The sequence below is a fragment of the Henckelia pumila genome, chromosome 4 (genome assembly GCF_033568475.1).
Source record: "Henckelia pumila isolate YLH828 chromosome 4, ASM3356847v2, whole genome shotgun sequence".
Taxonomy (NCBI): Eukaryota; Viridiplantae; Streptophyta; class Magnoliopsida; order Lamiales; family Gesneriaceae; genus Henckelia; species Henckelia pumila.
The window spans coordinates 120646916-120667517 of NC_133123.1; the positions used below are offsets into that span (position 1 = coordinate 120646916).

A 20602-nucleotide genomic window follows, 5' to 3' on the forward strand; every position below is an offset into this window, starting at 1 on the left:
ACCCGCGTCCTCAATCTGCGCTCCTCCCTAGCCAAGATCCGTATAGGCCTCTCCTCAAATGCTAACTCCGGTGTCAACTGAAGAGGCTCAAAATCCAACACATGTGACGGGTTCGAGATGTATCTCCGAAGCATGGATACATGGAATACATTGTGCACTGCCGCTAGCCCTGGTGGTAGAGCTAAACGGTAGGCCAACGTGCCAACTCTCTCCAAGATCTCGAATGGCCCTATATATCTCGAATTAAGCTTGCCTCTCCGGCCAAATCGCACTACTCCCTTCATAGGTGACACCTTCAGGAATACGTGATCACCTACAGCGAACTCCAAATCTCGTCGTCGAGTATCTGCATAACTCTTCTGACGACTCTGAGCAGTCCTCATGCGATCCCGAATCTGTGTCACAATATCAGCTGTCTGCTGCACAATCTCAGGACCAAGTAAAATCCTCTCACCGACCTCATCCCAATGCACAGGAGATCTAAACCTCCTCCCGTACAATGCTGCATAAGGAGCCATACCTATAGACGACTGAAAATTGTTGTTATAGGTAAACTCCATTAATGGCAGTCTAGTCTCCCACCAGCCCTGAAAGTCGATGACACAAGCTCTCAGTAGATCCTCGAGAAACTGGATCACTCTCTCAGACTGACCATCTGTCTGGGGATGGAACGCTGTACTGAACAAAAGTCTAGTCCCCAATGCAGTGTGCAAACGCTTCCAAAACGCAGACGTAAATCTCGGATCTCTGTATGATACTATCGACACTGATATGCCATGCAGTCTAACAATCTCCTTGATGTAAAGCTCTGCATACTGTGTCAACGAGTAAGTAGTCCTCACCGGTAAGAAATGAGCTGACTTGGTGAGTCTATCCACGATCACCCAAATAGCTGTGCAACCTCTGGCACTCCTCGGTAAGCCAACTACAAAGTCCATCATAATATTCTCCCATTTCCATTCCAGAATAGGAAGAGGTCTAAGAAGTCCTGCTGGACGCTGATGCTTGGCCTTGACCTGCTGACAAGTCAAGCACTCTGCCACAACTCTCCTGATGTCTCTCTTCATCCCAGGCCACCAATACAATAGCTGCAAATCTCGGTACATCTTCGTACTTTCGGGGTGAATGGAGTACGGAGATGTGTGAGCCTCTGCTAGAATTTCAGCTCTCAACTGATCGACGTTCGGTACCCACATCCTACCACGGTACTGAACAATGTCATCCACAACTGTATACAGAAGACCACCCTTGGCCTCATCTCTCTGTCTCCAACGCTGCAACTCCTCATCAGTAGGTTGTCCCTCTCTGATCCGATCTCGTAGAATCGGCTGCACCGTCAATACTGACAAGCTCGGTGCATGACCACTCGAGTAAATCTCCAAATCAAACCTCTGAATCTCACTCTGCAGTGGTAACTGCACTGACAAACGCGATACCACTGACGACTTCCGACTCAAAGCATCGGCCACTACATTAGCTTTACCTAGATGGTAGCTAATGTCACAGTCATAATCCTTCACCAACTCCAACCATCTCCTTTGCCTCATGTTCAACTCCTTCTGAGTGAAGAAGTACTTGAGGCTCTTGTGATCCGTAAAAATCTTGCACTTCTCTCCATACAGATAGTGCCTCCAGATTTTCAAAGCAAAGACCACTGCCGCTAACTCCAAGTCATGTGTCGGGTAGGTAGTTCTGCTCATGAATCTTCAACTGCCTCGACGCATAAGCAATAACCTTACCACACTGCATAAGTACTGTGCCTAAACCTAGCTTAGACGCGTCGGTGTACACCACTAACTCCTCGTGTGGTACTGTCATTGCTAAAACAGGTGCAGTAATAAGTGCTTCCTTCAGCTGATCGAAGCTCCTCTGACAGTCTGAACTCCAAATAAACTTCGCGTTCTTCTTGGTTAAGGAAGTCAAGGGTACTGCAATAGAGGAAAAACCCTTGATGAACTTCCTATAGTATCCTGCCAAACCCAAGAAACTGCGAATCTCCGAAGCATTCTTCGGAAAACCCCATTTCTGCACTGCCTCAACCTTTGACTGATCCACTGCAATCCCATCTCTCGAAATAATGTGGCCAAGAAATGCCACCTGCTCGAGCCAAAACTCGCACTTGCTGAACTTGGCATACAAACGATGCTCCCTCAAAGTCTGCAAGGCTGTCTGTAGATGCTGCCTATGCTCCTCAACGCTCCTAGAGTAGATCAAGATATCATCAATGAAGACTATGATGAACTGATCAAGATACGGCTGAAATACCCGGTTCATGAGATCCATGAAAACCGCTGGAGCATTGGTCATCCCAAATGGCATCACTAAGAACTCGTAATGCCCATAACGTGTCCGAAAAGCAGTCTTGGACACATCTGCCTCTCTAACTCGCAGCTGATGATAACCAGATCGCAGGTCGATCTTGGAGAACACTGAAGCTCCCTGCAACTGATCAAATAAGTCCTCTATCCTCGGTAGTGGGTACTTATTCTTCACTGTGACCCTGTTGAGCTCTCGATAATCGATGCACAGTCTCATACTGCCATCCTTCTTCTTCACAAATAACACTGGAGCTCCCCATGGAGAAAAGCTAGGACGAACAAAGCCTTTCTCTAATAATTCCTTTATCTGCTCCTTCAACTCTTTCATCTCGGTAGGAGCAAGTCTGTATGGTGCCTTAGAGATAGGCACGGTTTCTGGCACTAAGTCGATGCTGAACTCCACATCTCTCACTGGTGGAATTCCTGCAACATCCTCCGGGAAGACGTCCGGAAAGTCACGAACCACCTCTATCTCTGATAATGATCTGCTAGGTGATTCTGAGGCCGTGACAATACTTGCTAGAAAACCTTGGCAACCCCGTTTCAACAACTTCCTCGCCTGAATAAGAGATATCACCTGAGGAGTATCACTGCTCTAAGATGCATGAAAAGTAAACGGGTCGCCTCCCGGCGGTTTCACTAACACTGTCCTCCAACGAAAATCAATCGAAGCTCCATTGACTGTCAACCAGTCCATACCCAATATCAAATCAAATCCACTCAACGGCAAAACCACCACATCTGCGCGAATAGAGTGCCCCTGAAGCTCCAACTCCAGTTCTCGAATGACACTAGAGGTAGAGATAATCTGTCCTGACGGCATAGTGACATCATAACCACTGTCAACAATCTCGGGTGTGATGCCTATCCGTCTGATAAACTCCAGGGAGATAAACGAATGCGTAGCCCCTGAATCTAGCAACGCAAACGTGGAGTTGCCTCCAACTAAAATTCTCCCTGCACGCAGAAGAATCCCAACAATTTCATACCACTACTAAACTTTCCCCCAAAGATAAGTCACTAATAACCCTTAATTCTAGTCACAAGTAAAACATGCTTCTTATTCTAACATGCAGATAGAAAAATCCCAAATACAAATTATTTCACAAGGAAAAATCGAAATTCTTAACCAAAGGAAGAAATTATAAAAAAAAATACTAGGGGTAAGATATACCGGAGATCAAGGAGGTGTCTGGGTCTGCCTCCTTTGCCTGCATAACGAACACTCTACCAGCAGTGTTCTTCTTCCTCGGGCAACTAGCTATCTGGTGCCCCGGCTCTCTACAGTGGAAACAAACTCCTGCTCCCAAAAGACAAAGTCCTGAATGCATCTTCTGACACTTCGGGCAAGTAGGAAAACCTCCAGTATTAGGGGCCCCGCCCCTAGGCTTCTGTGGCCTCTGCTGCTGGTTCGGGCCCTTAGACGGCCCAGTATACTGCTTCTTCGCAGGAGGCTGCGAAGATGGTCGCTGAAATCCAGACTGATTTTGTCTCTTCCCCTGCATCTCTTGCTGTATCTCTCTCCTACCCTCCTCTGACCTCAGTGCTCTACTAACTGCCGCCTCATATGTAGCGACGTCCATCATACGTACGTCATGCTTAATATCCGCCTTCAGTCCCTCCACAAACTGCCTCATCTTCTCCGGTGGACTGTCTGCAATCAGAGGCACAAAATGACAGCCCCTCTCGAACTGTCTCACATACTCAACCAATGACCTGTCCCCCTGTCGGAGACTCATAAACTCCCGGATCATGCGACTGCGCACATCCTCCGTGAAATACTTGGCGTAGAAGATACGCCTAAACTCCGCCCAAGTCAATGTAGGAAGATGTACTCCCCTGGCAGCACCCTCCCACCAAAGAGCTGCATCTCCCCTCATCATATACGTCGCACAGTTCACCCTGTCGGCGTCAGTAATCCCCATGTATGCAAAGATGAACTCCAAAGAACGAATCCACCCCTCAGCCACCAATGGATCGGTGGTACCAGTGAACTCCTTCGGCCCCTGCTTTTGGAACCGCTCAGCTACGTCCTCCTCGTGGGACAGTCTAGGACGTGTAGCCTGCTGCTCCTGTAGAGCAGTAATCCCTGTCATCATATTAGCATTGGCCTGCTCCAATGCTGCAAGTGGGTTCTGCGGAGGTGGAGGTGGAGATTCCCCACGTCTGTTCATAGGTCTCGGAGGCATTCTGCACCACCAAATATTTTTTTACGTAAATCGCCATGCATAACTAAGTGTTTTAACATTAATGCTAACTTAAATTCTTAAAATTAAATCATGCTATAAACACTTAAAACTTACAGACCGATAGCGTGGATTTCTGAGCTCGCATAGCAGTAATGACCCCTCCAAGGACCGTGCTTTGATACCAACTGAAACGACCCATACTCTCTAAATATAAATAAAAATGCGGAAATTTTTTTTTTTATACTTACTAAATAAAAATATGTACATACATACCCATACATATATGCACTGAATAAATAGGTTTAAAAATAAATAACTTAACTAAAAATGCAACCTTTAATAAATTAAATATCTGAGTCTAACATTTAATAAAATACTGACATAAGCAAAATAAATAAAATTTTGCATGCACTGAAAATATTTAAATAAGATGAGTAATAATAACCACCACTGAAAAATAAATAAATAAAAAAAAAGTATAATCACGATAAAATATTCGAAACATGGACATAGACTCAGACAACGGTCACGGGGTTACTGCATGTCCGCTCATAGGTCCTCGCCGCCGGTGGGTACTACGTCCTCCTCTACGTACTCACCTGTACCATATCAATGTAGTGAGCCTAGAGGCCCAACATGCTAACATAACAAGGGTTTAAAAATAATTTAAATCACTTTAATACTAATACATAACATATACATGAATGAGCATGCTTAAAAATATCATGAACATATCATAAACTTAAATTAAACTTAAATATCATAATAATACATAAACAATGTTGAGCAAAGTATTTTCTAACATCGAAAGGTCGTCTCCATAGTGTAACCATACATACATTAAATACTGATCAGCGTGGTAAACCAACGTACGTGGCGGTGACGAATCACCTCTTAAATTGGCAGTAAACTGTCCTTCAATAGTTTACATATGGGGACGAATCCCCCTTAAATTGTCACACTACTTCAACTTCCAACATAAAAATTATTTTCTTTTGCTCAACCTTAAACATTAAATCATGCATAAAAATTTATTTCATGAATGCATGTACTTAAATAAAATGTGTGTCCTTCATATATATTTAATTTAATTTCATACTAACATATAAATATTAAAAATAACTTCCATGCATAAAAATAATTAAATATATATATTCAGGATACATGCAATTTCTCATGGGTTGTACTGAACTGCTGGCCCTAACACTCAAGCCCATTTTCTTAAATTCTGGCCCATTAACACGGAGACCGACACATTAACATAATTAAGCCCAATAATTAATTATTCTAAGCCCTAATAATAAATTAAAGCCCATTAAAACTATCCTGGCCCAATAACATTCTATTCCGGCCCAATGGGCCCAAAAGTCCAAAGACTGGCCCAATAACTTCCATGGGCCCCCAAGCCCATAAAAATTATTGGACTAACTTAAATAAATTTAAATAAGCCCAATAATAATTAAATTTAACCCAAATAATTAAATGGAACCCAATTAAATTTTTTTGGATTTAATTAGGCCCATTTAACACTTAATTATACTTAATACTTAAAAATAAAAATACCCGAGCCCGACTCACTTAACCCGGACCTGGACCCACTAGACTTGACCCATGATTTATTGAACCCGACCCGGACCCAACAACCCGAACCGGATCCCTGAAAACCTCTAACCCGATCCCCCCTTACCCGACTTCCCCTCGGCCGTGAGCAGCAGGCCTTCATGGCCTGCTGCCGGCCAGCTCCGACCACCCTTGGCCGAAGCGCCGCCGCCCAGACATAGCCCACGTCTGGGCGGTCCTTACCCACCATGGCTCAGCCCGAGCCACGGTCCCTACCTCAAACCCGAAGCCCTCTTCCACTGAACCCTAAACTGCACCCCCCCTTGGACCAAAACTGAACCAGCGCCTCAGCCCCTTTCCAGCCCCAAACCGGCCGAACCACACCAACCTAGGGACCCTAAGGAACCCCCTGCAACCTCTGACCAGCAGCCATACAAGTCATGAAGCAAGAAAACGTGAGCATGATGGAAGAAAACATGAACAAGGTGCATAACAACCAAACCAAACGATTTTTCTGAAATTTCCTTGAATAATTCTAATGCATACACATGCACACTATTAACCACTGATATGACATGAAAATTTGAGAAAGAAACATGCCTTGCACCGTTAAAAAAAGAGATAGGAGCGTGTAGAACGAATCCGGGACGACGGGACGACGAGCAACCTTGAAACTTCGAAGAAAATCGGCTATGGAGCCTTGGAGATTTCTGATCGATGAAGAAGATGAAGGAGAGGGGGCGATGTCGGCTGAGAGCTTGGAGGCGTGAGGGTTGGGTAGGTTTAAGGTAAGGTTTTAATTTAAAAATAGGTTTTTAGGATAATAAAATATTAATATGGATTTTTTAATTATGAAATATATAATAAAAGCTCTAACTAATAATTAAAATCTGATAACTAATTTAAAAATCCCGAAATAAATAATTAAGGGAATTTTAAAGATAATAAAAAGTCATTATTTTGGCTTATTTTGAATAAAAATGGACTCCTAAAATCATATAAAATTAAATACTAATAATTTTGAGGAAATAAAACTCAAAATAATATTTTTGGGCTCTAAAATGCTCATGAAATAATTTGGATAGAAAGTTGTCATCTCGTCCGTCCACGGTCCCGTCTACGCGATCAAAAATAATTAATTTCGATAAATCGTGCAAATCACTAATTATGGATTAAATGCTTAAAAATAACTTAAAACATGCACAAATAATTTCACATAATTATTTAACCCATAAATCTAAAATTTTTAATAAATAAATTTCTTAATTATGCATGCGAATTTACGTATTAAAAATACCGGGTGTTACACGGTGTGATTGTAGGATGTTTTAACCTCGGGATCCCAAACCAAAGAAAGAAAGAAGAATTCCAATTGATTATCTGAGTCTGATAATCCAGAAATTTTAAAGACATGCATATCATTTTAATTCAGTACTTGAATGGATTAATTGATAATATGAGGAATGAATTCATAGTATGATTTGATATGTTTATTTGATTGCATGTTAGTCTCTTTTACTGGGAATATTATTCTCACCGAATTATCCGGCTGTTGTCTTTGTTTGTATGTGTACTTGGCAACAAGTGGGGCAGGACTGAGTCAGAGGCAGCATGGCTAGATGGTTGAGAGAATAGAAGTGAGACCCTTGGTTTTAGGAGTTGAACTGAATTCAAACTCTTATGTATTTTGGTATTGTAAACCTAGAATTAAAGCATGTTCTATTAGTTTCGGATGAATGTATAAACTCTAGAACTACGTTGTATGGATTATGCATGTTGAACTAGTTTATGCATGTGTTGGTTATGTTTTAAGTTGAGTTGGAGATTGAAGAGGAAAACCAGAAATTTCTGGTGCAGAGTGTCTCGCTCGATCGATAGACTCTTACAGATCGAGCGAGCACCCCTTTCAACGAGGCAGAGTCTGGGACATTTTGTGCCCGCTCGATCGGTAAGATTTTACAGATCGAGCGGGGGTCCTGAATTTTGGGCAGAGAGTTGGATTGTTTTGGCCCGCTCCATCGGTAAGATTTTACCGATCGAGCGAGCACCCCTTATTTAAAAAAAAAAACTTTGTTATGCCTTAATCTTTTTAATTAGATTATGTTGATCTATTGCCTTATCTTAAGTATAGAAGATTAGAATCTAGGCCTCACAGTTTCCTTCGTTCATCTATGGTATGCTGGAATCTCAAGGCTTCAAAAAAGAGGATGATGAAGAGTTGATTGGAGGATATGAGCTTATCAAGATTGCACCTGGTTTGCTGAAGGAAAATAGGAAGATTGATCTACCATGGACTGGTGATGTACCCAGTGTTGCCAACACTGAGTCTGTTCCACCCATGACCATTCATAATACTGCTCTGCTCATGTTGAATTCTACAGCAATTCGAGCTCAAATTGCTCATGCTGATATGAAAATTGCTCAAGCCAATGCTGATATTGAGTACTATGAAGCTTTTTTAGCTGAGTACAGAAATAAACTTGGACTACCAGGGCCCTCTGGACAAAAAGAGGGAGTAGGAACAAGTGCAAGTGCTGGTGCTGATCAACCTGAAGATGAAGATGATTAGAGTTATACTCTAGTCATAATTGATTTTAGGATTCTCTCTTATCCTTATCTTTTATTGTTGTTATTTTGCTCTGAGTTAGTAATATATTTCTGAGTTGATTAGTTTGTGCTCCTTACTATACTCTGATATGCTATTAAACTATCTGCTACTCTGATCTAGTAAGTATTGAGAGTCTGTGTTGACAACACGATCACACAACACTTTGTTCTGAGATGATTAAATTCAGGGGGGAAACTTTAGTTGCATAAGATAGGGGGAGTTATTTGCACTTGTGTGTGTGTTTTGTCCAGAAAGGTAAAAAGGGAGAGTTTGAAGAACATGTCGAGCACATGTCTTTTAAATTATTTTCTTATTGCATTCAATTTCTCTATTTATAGTTTTGCATTTCTTAGACAAGTTTTAAATTGGTAATATTTGTTATATCTCTATTCGAAATATTTGATTTCTGATGATATATTGTTTTCATGCTTTGTAGGTTCGTATTTATGAAAATATATTGAAGATCTATTTAAAGGAGTGCATGGGACCGATCAGATGGAATTAAGAGAGAACGATTATCAAGATAGTGGAATATAAAGAGCAAAATACATAGAGAATTACCGCATAAATTCTGGAGCTTTGAAGATCAATTGTTGAAGAATTTTTGGAGTGTTCGTTGCTATTACACTGTGTTGCCGAGTAGTGTTGGAAATATTGAAGAACACACGAGTGAAGTGTTGTTCATAAAGTGTTTCTTTGATTTTTGTTTTTCGGTTTAGAACTTTCTATTGATGTTTTATTCTAGTTTTTACTAGTTTTTAGGAAGTCATTTATTTTCTCAATCTGTTGAGAAAAGTAGTTTTATTTAAACAATCACTAGTTGGTTTTTGTGTAAACTGATGTATTTTCTAGTTATTATTTTGCCATGAGGCATTGCGCAAGTACTTAGTACTTGTGCATAAATATCTGTGTGCTATTTATTTTTACTTTTAGTTAATTATTCTGCTGCATAGTATTATCGGAAAGTGTTGACAACACTGAAAGATAACACACATTTGAAAAGTTATTTCTGATATTTCTGTGATTTCAGACTGTCCAAACCTAACATGTACTCTCTCCATCTTCAACCTTGGATTTCCAAAAATCCCTCTAGTGATCATATAATATCTACGATCCCTCCCATCCTAAAACCTCAACCCACAAATGAAATCACCGTCCTTGAACCGCACAATCACATTCCACAATCATCATCATCATGCTTATTATTAGAAAGTTAGAAACCCATATGAACCAGTCACTGCAATCATTCTTTACTTTACAATTGATGATTCTGTGCTTACTTAAATTTGTAGATTGGGATACGTTCCACGACTAGTGATGCTAAACTGGGAATTTTACATGCACGGTTGATGTGTTCTCAAAGAAGTTGTGAATTTTAACCACCGACTTCATGCTGATCAGTATATCATCTTAGGAAAAATTGAAAATTTCCAAATAAGATCACCTTTTATGAACAAAAAAGGGTGGGTAGCACATACAGCAAAATGATTCCTACAAGGATGCTCACAAGCCACTTGAGGTTCAGACATAACAACGGAAAGCAGCCCAGAGTAAATAGCAAAAGGACTTGTATTATAGTTGTATTCAAGGATTGTTTGCACTTGTCAAATTCCACTAAATATTTGGATTAAAAGGTTTTGATTTTTGTCGGACAATCAAAGAATCTTTTTTTTTATCCGACAAATTATTATTATTATTATTATTATTATCATTATTATTATTATTATTATTATTATTATTATTATTATTAATTGTGATTAAATATATATAATAAAACACACCCTAATCCAATTGCAATCCTCTCCTACACTCCCTCCTACATGTTTAATTTAGGTAAATAAATATGTTATACAATCTATTAATTGATTTATCAATTCATATCTCTTTCACATCTTACCTTTATTACAATAAAAAAAATATCTAGTATTTATAGAAATATTAAAATATAATAAAAATTTTACTTTAAATAAATTTTATTTTAATTAATTAAATGATATTTAGTACATTGTAATAATATCTATTTTTTAATATTCATATTTTTATACGTCTGTGTACATATATGTATTATTGATAATGAAAATATTAAAAATTGATTAAAAAAATAATTAAACATTGATATTTTAATTCAAATATAGAAAAATAATTATAATATAATAAAAAATATTTAATTATGGAAATATTGAGATATAATAAAAATAAATTATTTTATATACACGTATATATTCATATTATTCATAATAAAAAAATTTAAAGATTTATTAAAATTTAAGATGAAAAAAGTTTTAACAAAACTAACTTCTAATACAATTTAAATTTATACTAAAATGTTAGAAGATCTGTTTGATTATGAATATAGAATTTTTAATTTTTATTAATTTTTTTTAGTTTTATGCTTAATAAAATCAATTAAATTATTTAGATGAAAAACAATTAATTGAAATATATGGAAATGACAAAGATATAAAATCCATGAATATCACGTGTCCACTCATTGAATATTTTAAAACATATATACTAACTTAGTGAATCCATAAATATCTTGATAAATATAAAATATCATTTTAAAAATATCATTTATGCTAATAATATAATAAATAAAACACATCAACTATGGATGTGTTCTAATCCATGACATCTTCTATTTTTCAGGCAAGTATTGATTTATATCTTGGTTTTTGATATCTTCTTCGTGGCCTTGAGTTGATGAAACGTTCAAATCAAAGGGTCCAGAATTTCGCCGCTGCATGTATACATATCATAAGATATAAATATGCAAGATAATTAATAATCTACAAAGGTGATAATTGTAAGTGAATGAATCACCTGGAATGGTTGTGTCAAATCTACTCCAGATATGCTACAACTGGAAGAGTGAATTTGAGAACTCTATCATTTCAAACAAAAAAGTTACTTCAAGACGAATGCAAATGATTTAATTTCATGAAATAAAACTGTAATTACTGACTAGATATCACCACAATAATTTTATCTGTTCAATATTGATGTTAGTATCATTTATGAATGATGCCTTATCTTTGTTACTATTTGACTTTCTCTTTTTTTTTGCTCTTTCCAAAGCAGATTTTGGTCGTTTTCCAGATTTCGCTCTTGAATTTGGTTTAATTTTAAACCCTTTTACTACAACTTCATTGCAACCACTCTCCAATATTTGTTTTTCAGAGCTTACTTTGAGACTGGGAGTTTGCTTTGGTGTTCCTCTATTTTCTAAACTCATATCCACCTCCTCAATCGCCTTAATAATAACACTTCTTGTTAGTTCATATGTCTCTTCTGTCAATGCAGCACGTGTCACAAGTTGATGATGCAATCGACATAGTTCTTTGTATCGAATCCCAATTTTTACATTTTCACCTTCTTCCTTTATCACATCCAAAGATTCTTCTATTTTATCATTAGGTGGCGAAGATATTCCAACAATCCATTTTTTTGCCATTTTGGTCCACCTTTTCTTAATATAAATCTCAGGAATTCTCACAACATTTTTATAAGTGAATACTTTGAGGACATGAGAACATAATAAGCCTGCAAATTCAAGCTTTTTGCAACTACAAGAAATCTTATCATCAGAGAAATCATATGTAACAGTGTGTTGATATTGTTTATTAAAAGATGAGATCTTATAGTGGGATATAACTTCAGATTCAGTAACAACTTCTAACTTTGAATCATGCGCCTTGCACAACTCATTTTGAAATAACTGAAAGGTTTCATGCGTGTAAACACTTACTGCATGCTTTAGAATTTTAACTGGAAAGGAAAGTACTGGTGTACTGTGGTTTGTCCGAAAATCAGCTTTTAACTCTTCATAGCGACGATCATCAACCAATCTTCGAAAATGTTGAAAAAACTGTAACAAATCATTCTTATAATTTACATATTTTTTCAAAGCACCATTCATACTCTCGCTGCGCTGAGTAGTAGTCATATCTGCACAAAATGTTTGTCTTCCATATACAAGCGCCCATTTTTCCTTAATTTTAAACATCCTTTCGAGCCATGGATTAGTTTGGAGATCATATTTATTCAACATTTCTTGCCATGTTGTTAAAAAGTCCCTTTCCTCCTCAAATTTATATATGCAAGAACTGAAATCTTTTGAAAACTCTTTAAATTTTGAGAAAACAGAACTAAGATGAGTAGCTGCATTTTGATAGATGTGCCAAATGCACAAGCGATGGTATGTTTCAGGCCATTTTTCCAATAAAGCTTTTGCCATAGCTGCATCTTGATCGGTGAGAATAGTTACGGGAGTTTTTCAATTCATAGCCTTAGCAAATGTATCAAAGAGCCACATGAAAGTTTCAGCAGTTTCGTCATATAACAATGCTGCACCAAAAATGACAGTTTGCTTATGATGATTGACACCAACAAATAGTGCAAATGGTCTTCCTTCTTTATTTTTCCTATATGTTGTATCAAAACAAACCACATCTCCAAAATACACATAGTCAGCCATCATTTGTCCATCTGCCCAGAAAATATTGGTTATAAGATCATTACTGTCAACTTGAATCGCATAAAAAAAATTTGGATCATCCGATAGCATCTGCTGCAAATATTCAAGTACACCTCCTGTATCTCCTGTTTGAATATCCATTGTTCTTTGTGAACGCAAATAATTCCTATAATCCTCAAGAATAAACCCGATATTTTCACGACCACCAACTTGACTAGCAATATAACTCAAACCTGCTTTTGGTGCTATTCCTGACTTGTCGATATTAGATATTTGTGATGCTTGTCCGGTATTAATGCTTCTTTGAGATCTCAATATGTGTGATTTATTCGGACTAACCAAGTTATGTCCACTATGAGAAGCAATAAAACCAACGACCTTCAATTTACCCGTCTCACGAGCATTAATTTTTATTTCTGCACAACAACCAGTTCTTGTTTCAGGGCGATGAGATTTGACACACACATCTCGTTTATCTTTTCTTCTTTGACCTTGACATGAGCAACAAAATGTCCTATCCATAATATTCCCATTGCTATCCTTGTGACATGCCTGTCTTCTAATGCTAAAACCGAGGGCCCTTGCATAATTATTGTAAAAGTTATATGCCGCTTCTTCACTTTCGAATTCCATACCAACTTGTGGAATTCTTGTATTTGAAATATTGGTATGAAAATCATTAAGGACCTTATCATAAACTTCTTCATTAATATTTTCATCTTCCTTATCATCATAAATAGTGTCTAATATATTATTTTCTTGATCAAAGTCCAACCTACGAGATGTAAGATTGTCTTTCACGATAGTATCTCTATCCATTACTCCTGCACAATTATATTTAATAGAAATATCATCTACTTATATTTTTATTTCATAATTATACTACCTTTATTATTATAATTAAAAATAAAAATTAAAGATAAATAATAAATAAATACTATATATCTAAAACTAACAAATAAATTAAAAAAATTATCAAATAAACTTTCGATTTTCAGTAAAATATTCGAAACTTTTATTTCAATTATCAAGAGTATCTCACATAATATTCAATCATTCAATGTTGATATACTATGGAAGAAAATTGCACATATATATATATAAATATATAAGTATCTATTATACAATTACATAAAAAAGAGTTGAAAAAAAACTTAGCACGAGTATTTGCGATGAATTTCAAGAAAAAAAAAAGGTTAGATAAATAATGTACCTTAATGACAACAAGTAGTGGCAACAACTTCTTGGGACGTTATTTTACTTCAAAAAGAAAAACTTGCTTGATTTTTTGTAAACCGAAAAATGCATATAATGTTTTGCTTTGCTTTATAATTGAATAACATATTTCAATAATTGTACAAGAGGTTGAGATTTTATGGAAAAATATTATTTAACGTTTAAATTGAAGAATAAAAATATTGATATCCATAATTAAATATTGTTTATTATATTATAATTATTTTTCTATATTTGAATTTAAATATCAATGTTTAATTATTTTTTAAATCAATGTTTTAATATAATACATATATACACACACGTATAAAAATATGGATATTAAAAAATAGATATTATTATAATGTATTGAATATTATTTAATTAAAATAAAATTTATTTAAAAATAAAATTTTTATTATATTTTAATATTTCCATAAATACTAAATATTATTTTGTTGTAATAGATGTAAGATGTGAAGAGATTGTATAGCATATGTATTTACCTAAATTAAACATGTAGAAGGGAGTGTAGGTGAGGATTGCACTTGACCCTAATCAATCCTAGTCCCATCTCATCTGATCAACACAAACAAGTTGAGATTTTGACACTCATGGATTCCAACGCCATTGCTGACATCCGCCGCGAAATCGAATCACTGGAGGTGGCCAAGTCTCAAATCGAGCATCGAATATCATCTCTGCAAGCTCGCCTCAATACTGAGGAACAAGGAAAGCAGACTCATTTCGACGGCCAGCTATCCGCGGATATGATCTACCGATACAGCCGCCATCTTTTGCTTCCTCTATTTGGGGTTGAAGCGCAAGCAAATTTGTTGAAAAATTCGGTTCTGGTTATTGGAGCTGGTGGCTTGGGTTCACCAGCCTTGCTGTACCTTGCTGCTTGCGGTGTTGGTATGTTTATACTTTAAATAAATATGTCAATTCTTGTCTTATAATTTAATGTTTCCGGAAATGAAATTTCCTTGCAGGCCGTGTGGGTATTGTTGATCATGATGTGGTCGAACTTAACAATTTGCACAGGCAGGCAAGTACCAAACAAAATTACGCATTTGTAATTGTGTTTTGTTTTCCTTTTTACTGTCTCACTGTGTTAAAGTTTGGCTTTTTACGTGTTTGGAATTCGAGTAGCCCCTCCAAACCTAAAAGCACTATGACACATAATGTTTTCCAGATTTTCCTGCACACCCTCGTCACGTCTTTCTCGTGTTTGGGATTCTGGAACAATTGATTTAAGATTCCCATGATGTAAAGCTCTATATAAAAGCAGTTTTGTGCCACGAGATTTTGGTCCTGCCATTTGAAATTTAATTATTGAATTTTTCCAATCGTTTTCCAGATAATTCATACTGAAGCATATATTGGAAGATCAAAAGTAGAGTCTGCTGCTGCTGCTTGTCGGGCGTATGCTACTTGTTTATTTATCTTTTAGATTTTTTTATTGTAGTTAAGCATCATATTTAAATAGTTTTTTTTTTTTTTACCTAATTTGAAAATTCAGTGTTATGTTTTATTAAAATTGTTGTGCCAAACTTGTCTTCCATCGTTTCCTTAGGATCAACTCTACTGTTCAAATCGTTGAGCACCAGGAAGCATTGCGCACATCGAATGCATTGGAGATTATTAGCAAGTATGATATTCCCTCTTATGTTTAGATTACATCATATTCATTTTACAATGACTTTTGTAGTTAATGTTGTGATGAAATTTAATCTTTCGTGATGCTTATTTTTTCAGGTATGATGTTGTTGTAGATGCAACTGATAATGTTCCGAGTCGTTACATGATCAATGATTGCTGTGTGGTATTGGGAAAGGTGACTTGGTACTTGCTCTGTCCTTTTTTGAAAATAAATTGGCAGATTTAATTTGCATACTGTAAAATTTTTTTATCATGCTTGAACCTTCGCTGAGCATCCATCTGTTTGTGCTTGCAGCCTCTTGTTTCTGGAGCTGCTCTTGGACTCGAAGGACAGGTATCGTGAGGCGAAAAATGATTCACTTTGGTTGCAGATTATGATCCTTGTGCTTAACAACCTTCAAGCATCGTAAAAATTTAAAATTAAGTGTAATTTATTTGCATTTCGCTTACATAACCCATCCTCTCTATTGTTTGTGCAGCTCACTGTTTACAATTATAATGGAGGTCCTTGCTATCGATGCCTGTTCCCTACCCCACCACCTACAACAGCATGCCAAAGATGTGCAGACAGTGGAGTCCTGGGAGTAGGTAATTGAGCATGTTTAACGCTTTCACTGAGTTTTAGTTGATGTTTCCAAATTTCGTAGTATGGGGTGAAGTCATTTTACGTGCCATCCCTTTTTAGTGTAATTGTGCATATCCTCTTTCAAATGTAAAAAAATTGGTTAAGATGATAATGTGAGATTTTTTGTTTTGTAGCTTGAAAGTAGTCTTTTTATTCTTTTTTTCTTTTCTTCCTTTCTTCTTTTTGGTTGTGTAGCTCGGGTTCATTTTACATGATGTTTGCTTTAGACATCATACTCGGAGTTAATTAAATCATGAAAACTTGTTCCACTCAACTTCAAGAATTTTCTGTTGAGAGATTGATAGAATCCTTCTCTCTTCTCTTTTAAGCACACCCAAACTTGAATTGTTTTCAGAGTCTGACCCTTCGCCTTGTCAGAGAGATTAGGATTTCAAAGAGAAAATTGTGTACTCTTGAGAAGTTAAATATTGTTTAAGCATCCTCCTTTCATTGGTATTTGATCTTGATACTTTTTATTTATATACAGTACCAGGCTTTATTGGGTGCCTCCAGGCGTTGGAGGCTATTAAAGTTTCTGGTGCTGTTGGTGAACCACTTTCAGGACGGATGCTTCTGTTTGATGCGCTTTCTAGTCGAATTCGTGTTGTATGTACCTGTTAAGATGCTGTTCTTCAGTTTCTTCAGTTTAAAACCTCTTTCATAACCTTCTGAATTTGTTGGGAGCTATCTGTCTGTTGTTTACCCACCCTTCAATTTAATATTATTCTCTTAACTATGAGCACTATTAGTATTCTTCAACTTTGAGAAATAAGACCTGTAGAATGATCAGTTATCTTCATTCAACAATAAAATTATGTGTTCTCATGTCCTTGTCCTGGGCAATCGTTGTACCTGTAAGGTAAGGTTCTTTTGAGCAGTCGTTTTCAATTCCTTTCTTCTTAGGAGATGCATGATTTTTTTTAATCAAGATGCATGATTTGTGTATACATTAAAACGCACATTGTTACCTGCCAAAGTTCACTATGCATAAACTAACTTCCAAATCTCATAGCAACTGCAACATTTGACACTTGTGCTGTAAAACCTGAAAAGAAGGTTTGCAAGTTGTTCGGGTTGGATGCATCTCAAGCTTAACTTGCCATTTTATCAGCTGCATAAATTGGGCGATCAAACTTAGAATTCAACCCACTTACCCATTTTCTATCCCCTTCTGTAGAGTTCATTTGAGTTTTGTTTTGTTGTACAATGAATTCCCTGTTTTTTGGAATGTTTTCAGTATTAAACAGTTACTAACTCGTGCAAAATATCTTGTGTATGCCCTCAACTGGTGCTACTTCAATTTAAGGTTAAAATTAGGGGAAGATCATTGCAGTGTGAAGCCTGTGGAGAGGCTGCAACACTGACATCAGAGCAATTTCGCGAATTTGACTACGAAAAGTTCACCCAATCTTCACTATCAACGGTGTGCATCTTCTTTGTTTATTTTCTTATGTGGTGTCTGTCTCCTTGTGCAGAATTTTTGAACTAGGGAAAAAAGTTGGCCCCGCTTGAAGTGCCTAATGAGCTTTAGTCATAGCTAATTTTAATCACTGAGCCTTCCCTTTGCATCTGGAGTCGTTAACATTCCATTGCACTGCTGATCATCTATCCAGCTCCCATCATTTGCTATAGATACTACTCCATTTATGGATTTATTCCACGTAGAGTAAACTAAGCATGTAGTCACTCACATATGTTTATTCCCATTCATTGCAGACTCCATTGAAGTTAAACTTACTTCCAGCGGATGCTAGAATAACTAGCAAGGAGTACAATAATAGAATTTTGAAAGGTGAAGCACATGTATTGTTGGATGTGAGGCCATCCCATCACTACAAAATCATCTCTCTCCCCAAATCCTTGAACATCCCTCTCGCAAATTTGGAGGGCCGGTTACCTGAAATTTCTACAGCATTGAGAAACGAGGAAGACAATGATGAGAAGGGTAGTGCTCGTTCAAGCCCTTCTTTGTATGTCATTTGCAGACGAGGCAATGATTCTCAGAGGGCGGTTCAATACCTGCACAAGAATGGGTATACTTCTACTAAAGACATAATAGGAGGGCTCGAATCATGGGCACATGACGTTGATCCAAAGTTCCCGACTTACTAACAATTCTCGCACCTGAAATCCTGTATGTTTAAATTTGTTCCCGTTCACTTAGCTATAGAAGATGCAGTAGTGCAATGGTTTCCGTGATGGAAGTTGAATTTTAAAGCATTTAAGTACTACATTGTTTGTTTGTTTGTTTCTTCACCTAGCAATTTAGGGGTGATCACGGTGCGGTTTGGACGGTATTTTCATAAAATTCAAATCGAATTGCTATGCACTGTTCGGTTTCAAATATAGTTTTTAATTGCGGTTTTTCATGTAAATGTTGATATACGGTTTGGGACGGTTTTGGGCGGTTTAGTAATTTTTTAATAAAGAAAAATGATCATCAAGTAGACAAAATAAGTTTTTTTTAGTACAGTAGACAAAATACGTTATGAATACAATAACACCAAAAAATATAAGTTGATATAAAAATATTTGATGATTAGAATATTTTTTGTTTGCTACGACATGAAATCATAAAGATTTTTTTTCAAATAAAAAAAAATACAATCGAAAATTCAAAATCTTTAAAAATAAATGACATAAAAGAATAGTCAATTTTGTAATCATGAAATCTCATGATTCAAATTGAATGTTCCATTGAAAATTACCTTAGAGTTTCAAGGTATAGTACGTAAAAAGAAAAAAAGAAATTCTAAAAAAAATTTATAAAATCTCCTCATAATTTTTCAACACGCAAGACAAAAAAAAAAATATATAAGAAAGGCAAAACAAAACTGTTTTGAAAAAATAAATTGTAGAGAAACAAATTTTAAGAAGTCGTATTTAGAATATTAATTAATACATTAAATTACATATTTTTCAATAGACTTGAAGTCATGACAAATTTTCCAACAGAATAGAGACCAAAGATTGAGAATAAAGAAAAAGTTGATACAAGAGAATAAAATTAACTGACGGAATTAAGAGGCCACCACTGAATGAGGGAATACAATGAAATTAGGTTTCATGATTTTATATAGTAGTTAATTTAGGTTAAATATTTATTTTAAACCATAGAAAGATTTTACAAAATAAGGATGATTTTTTGTTTACAACTTTCCTAAATGTGCATAATTTAATTTGAGGGTAACATATCGGATGAAATAAAGTTAATTTTTAATTCTTATGATATATTATATAGTCTTTTGTTCTGTACATAAAATTTGAATTTCTATCATTATTATGGTATTATAATTAGATACAGACCTAATAATGTTTAATTTGAATCACTCTATTGAATTAAAAAAAATTATATAAACGATATTCATGATCATATTAATATATCATAAATAATTTTAAAAGTATTTATTTATGCGGTGCGATTTTTTACTAAAATTTTCACCGTGTCATATTATGCGGTGCGGTTTGCTATTTTTTTTTCAACCGCGGTTTTGGTCAAAAAAATTTAACATAGCGGTGTGGTGCGGTTCGATTCTGTCGATTTGGACGGTTTTTCATTAAATTTGATCAGCCCTGTCTAGCATAAACATTAAATAAACCAACAATCAAAATATCAAAATTCTCATACCTATATTAGTAACTCAATCAATCCCCTAAACATGAACAAATTTACGAGAAGTTTAAAGTCTAATTCATTGATATTCATCCCTCGTCCTCATTTTGGTCTCCGTCGTCTTCAGCCTCTATGTTATATCTTACACAAAATCATAATCTGAGAAGATAGGGCAGGAATAAGTTCTAAAATAAATTGGTATGAATGTATGTTTCTCACTGTATATTAAAGCTGCTAGCCATACCAGTCTTGAATAAGTTAAATTATAACCACATGGTTAACATGACGAAACCATAAAACATGGCAAAACTAAACATGAACATACATAATCTACT

General features: G+C 36.1%; 3 protein-coding genes across 3 annotated transcripts; 1 reads left to right on the forward strand and 2 right to left on the reverse strand.

Annotated features, from left to right (window-relative positions):
• Positions 1-11646: 11646 nt before the first annotated feature.
• LOC140861635 (protein FAR1-RELATED SEQUENCE 5-like) lies at positions 11647-12912 on the reverse strand. The gene has a single exon (XM_073264657.1). It carries the CDS (start codon positions 12910-12912, stop codon positions 11647-11649), a length of 1266 nt encoding a protein of 421 aa, XP_073120758.1.
• Positions 12913-12951: 39 nt separating this feature from the next.
• LOC140861636 (protein FAR1-RELATED SEQUENCE 5-like) lies at positions 12952-13971 on the reverse strand. Its single transcript, XM_073264658.1, has one exon. The coding sequence runs from the start codon at positions 13969-13971 to the stop codon at positions 12952-12954; it is 1020 nt and encodes a 339-aa protein (XP_073120759.1).
• Positions 13972-14882: 911 nt separating this feature from the next.
• Positions 14883-18885, forward strand: LOC140862966 (adenylyltransferase and sulfurtransferase MOCS3-like). Its single transcript, XM_073266007.1, has 10 exons — positions 14883-15282; positions 15360-15415; positions 15728-15792; positions 15944-16018; positions 16126-16204; positions 16325-16363; positions 16509-16617; positions 17142-17260; positions 17961-18077; positions 18371-18885. Exons 1-10 carry the CDS (start codon positions 14982-14984, stop codon positions 18764-18766), a joined length of 1356 nt encoding a protein of 451 aa, XP_073122108.1. The 5' UTR covers positions 14883-14981; the 3' UTR covers positions 18767-18885.
• Positions 18886-20602: the final 1717 nt, after the last annotated feature.

What these genes read in the sequence shown, in the direction of transcription:
- LOC140862966 (XM_073266007.1), top strand. Translation starts at nt 14,982, where the DNA reads ATGGATTCCAACGCCATTGCTGACATCCGCCGCGAAATCGAATCACTG. An exon ending in GCTGTGTGGTATTGGGAAAG is followed by an intron (nt 16,205 to 16,324) that starts GTGACTTGGTAC and finishes TTGTGCTTGCAG; the next exon opens with CCTCTTGTTTCTGGAGCTGC. An exon ending in CAGTGGAGTCCTGGGAGTAG is followed by an intron (nt 16,618 to 17,141) that starts GTAATTGAGCAT and finishes ATTTATATACAG; the next exon opens with TACCAGGCTTTATTGGGTGC.
- LOC140861635 (XM_073264657.1), bottom strand. Translation starts at nt 12,912, where the DNA reads ATGGCAAAAGCTTTATTGGAAAAATGGCCTGAAACATACCATCGCTTG.
- LOC140861636 (XM_073264658.1), bottom strand. Translation starts at nt 13,971, where the DNA reads ATGGATAGAGATACTATCGTGAAAGACAATCTTACATCTCGTAGGTTG.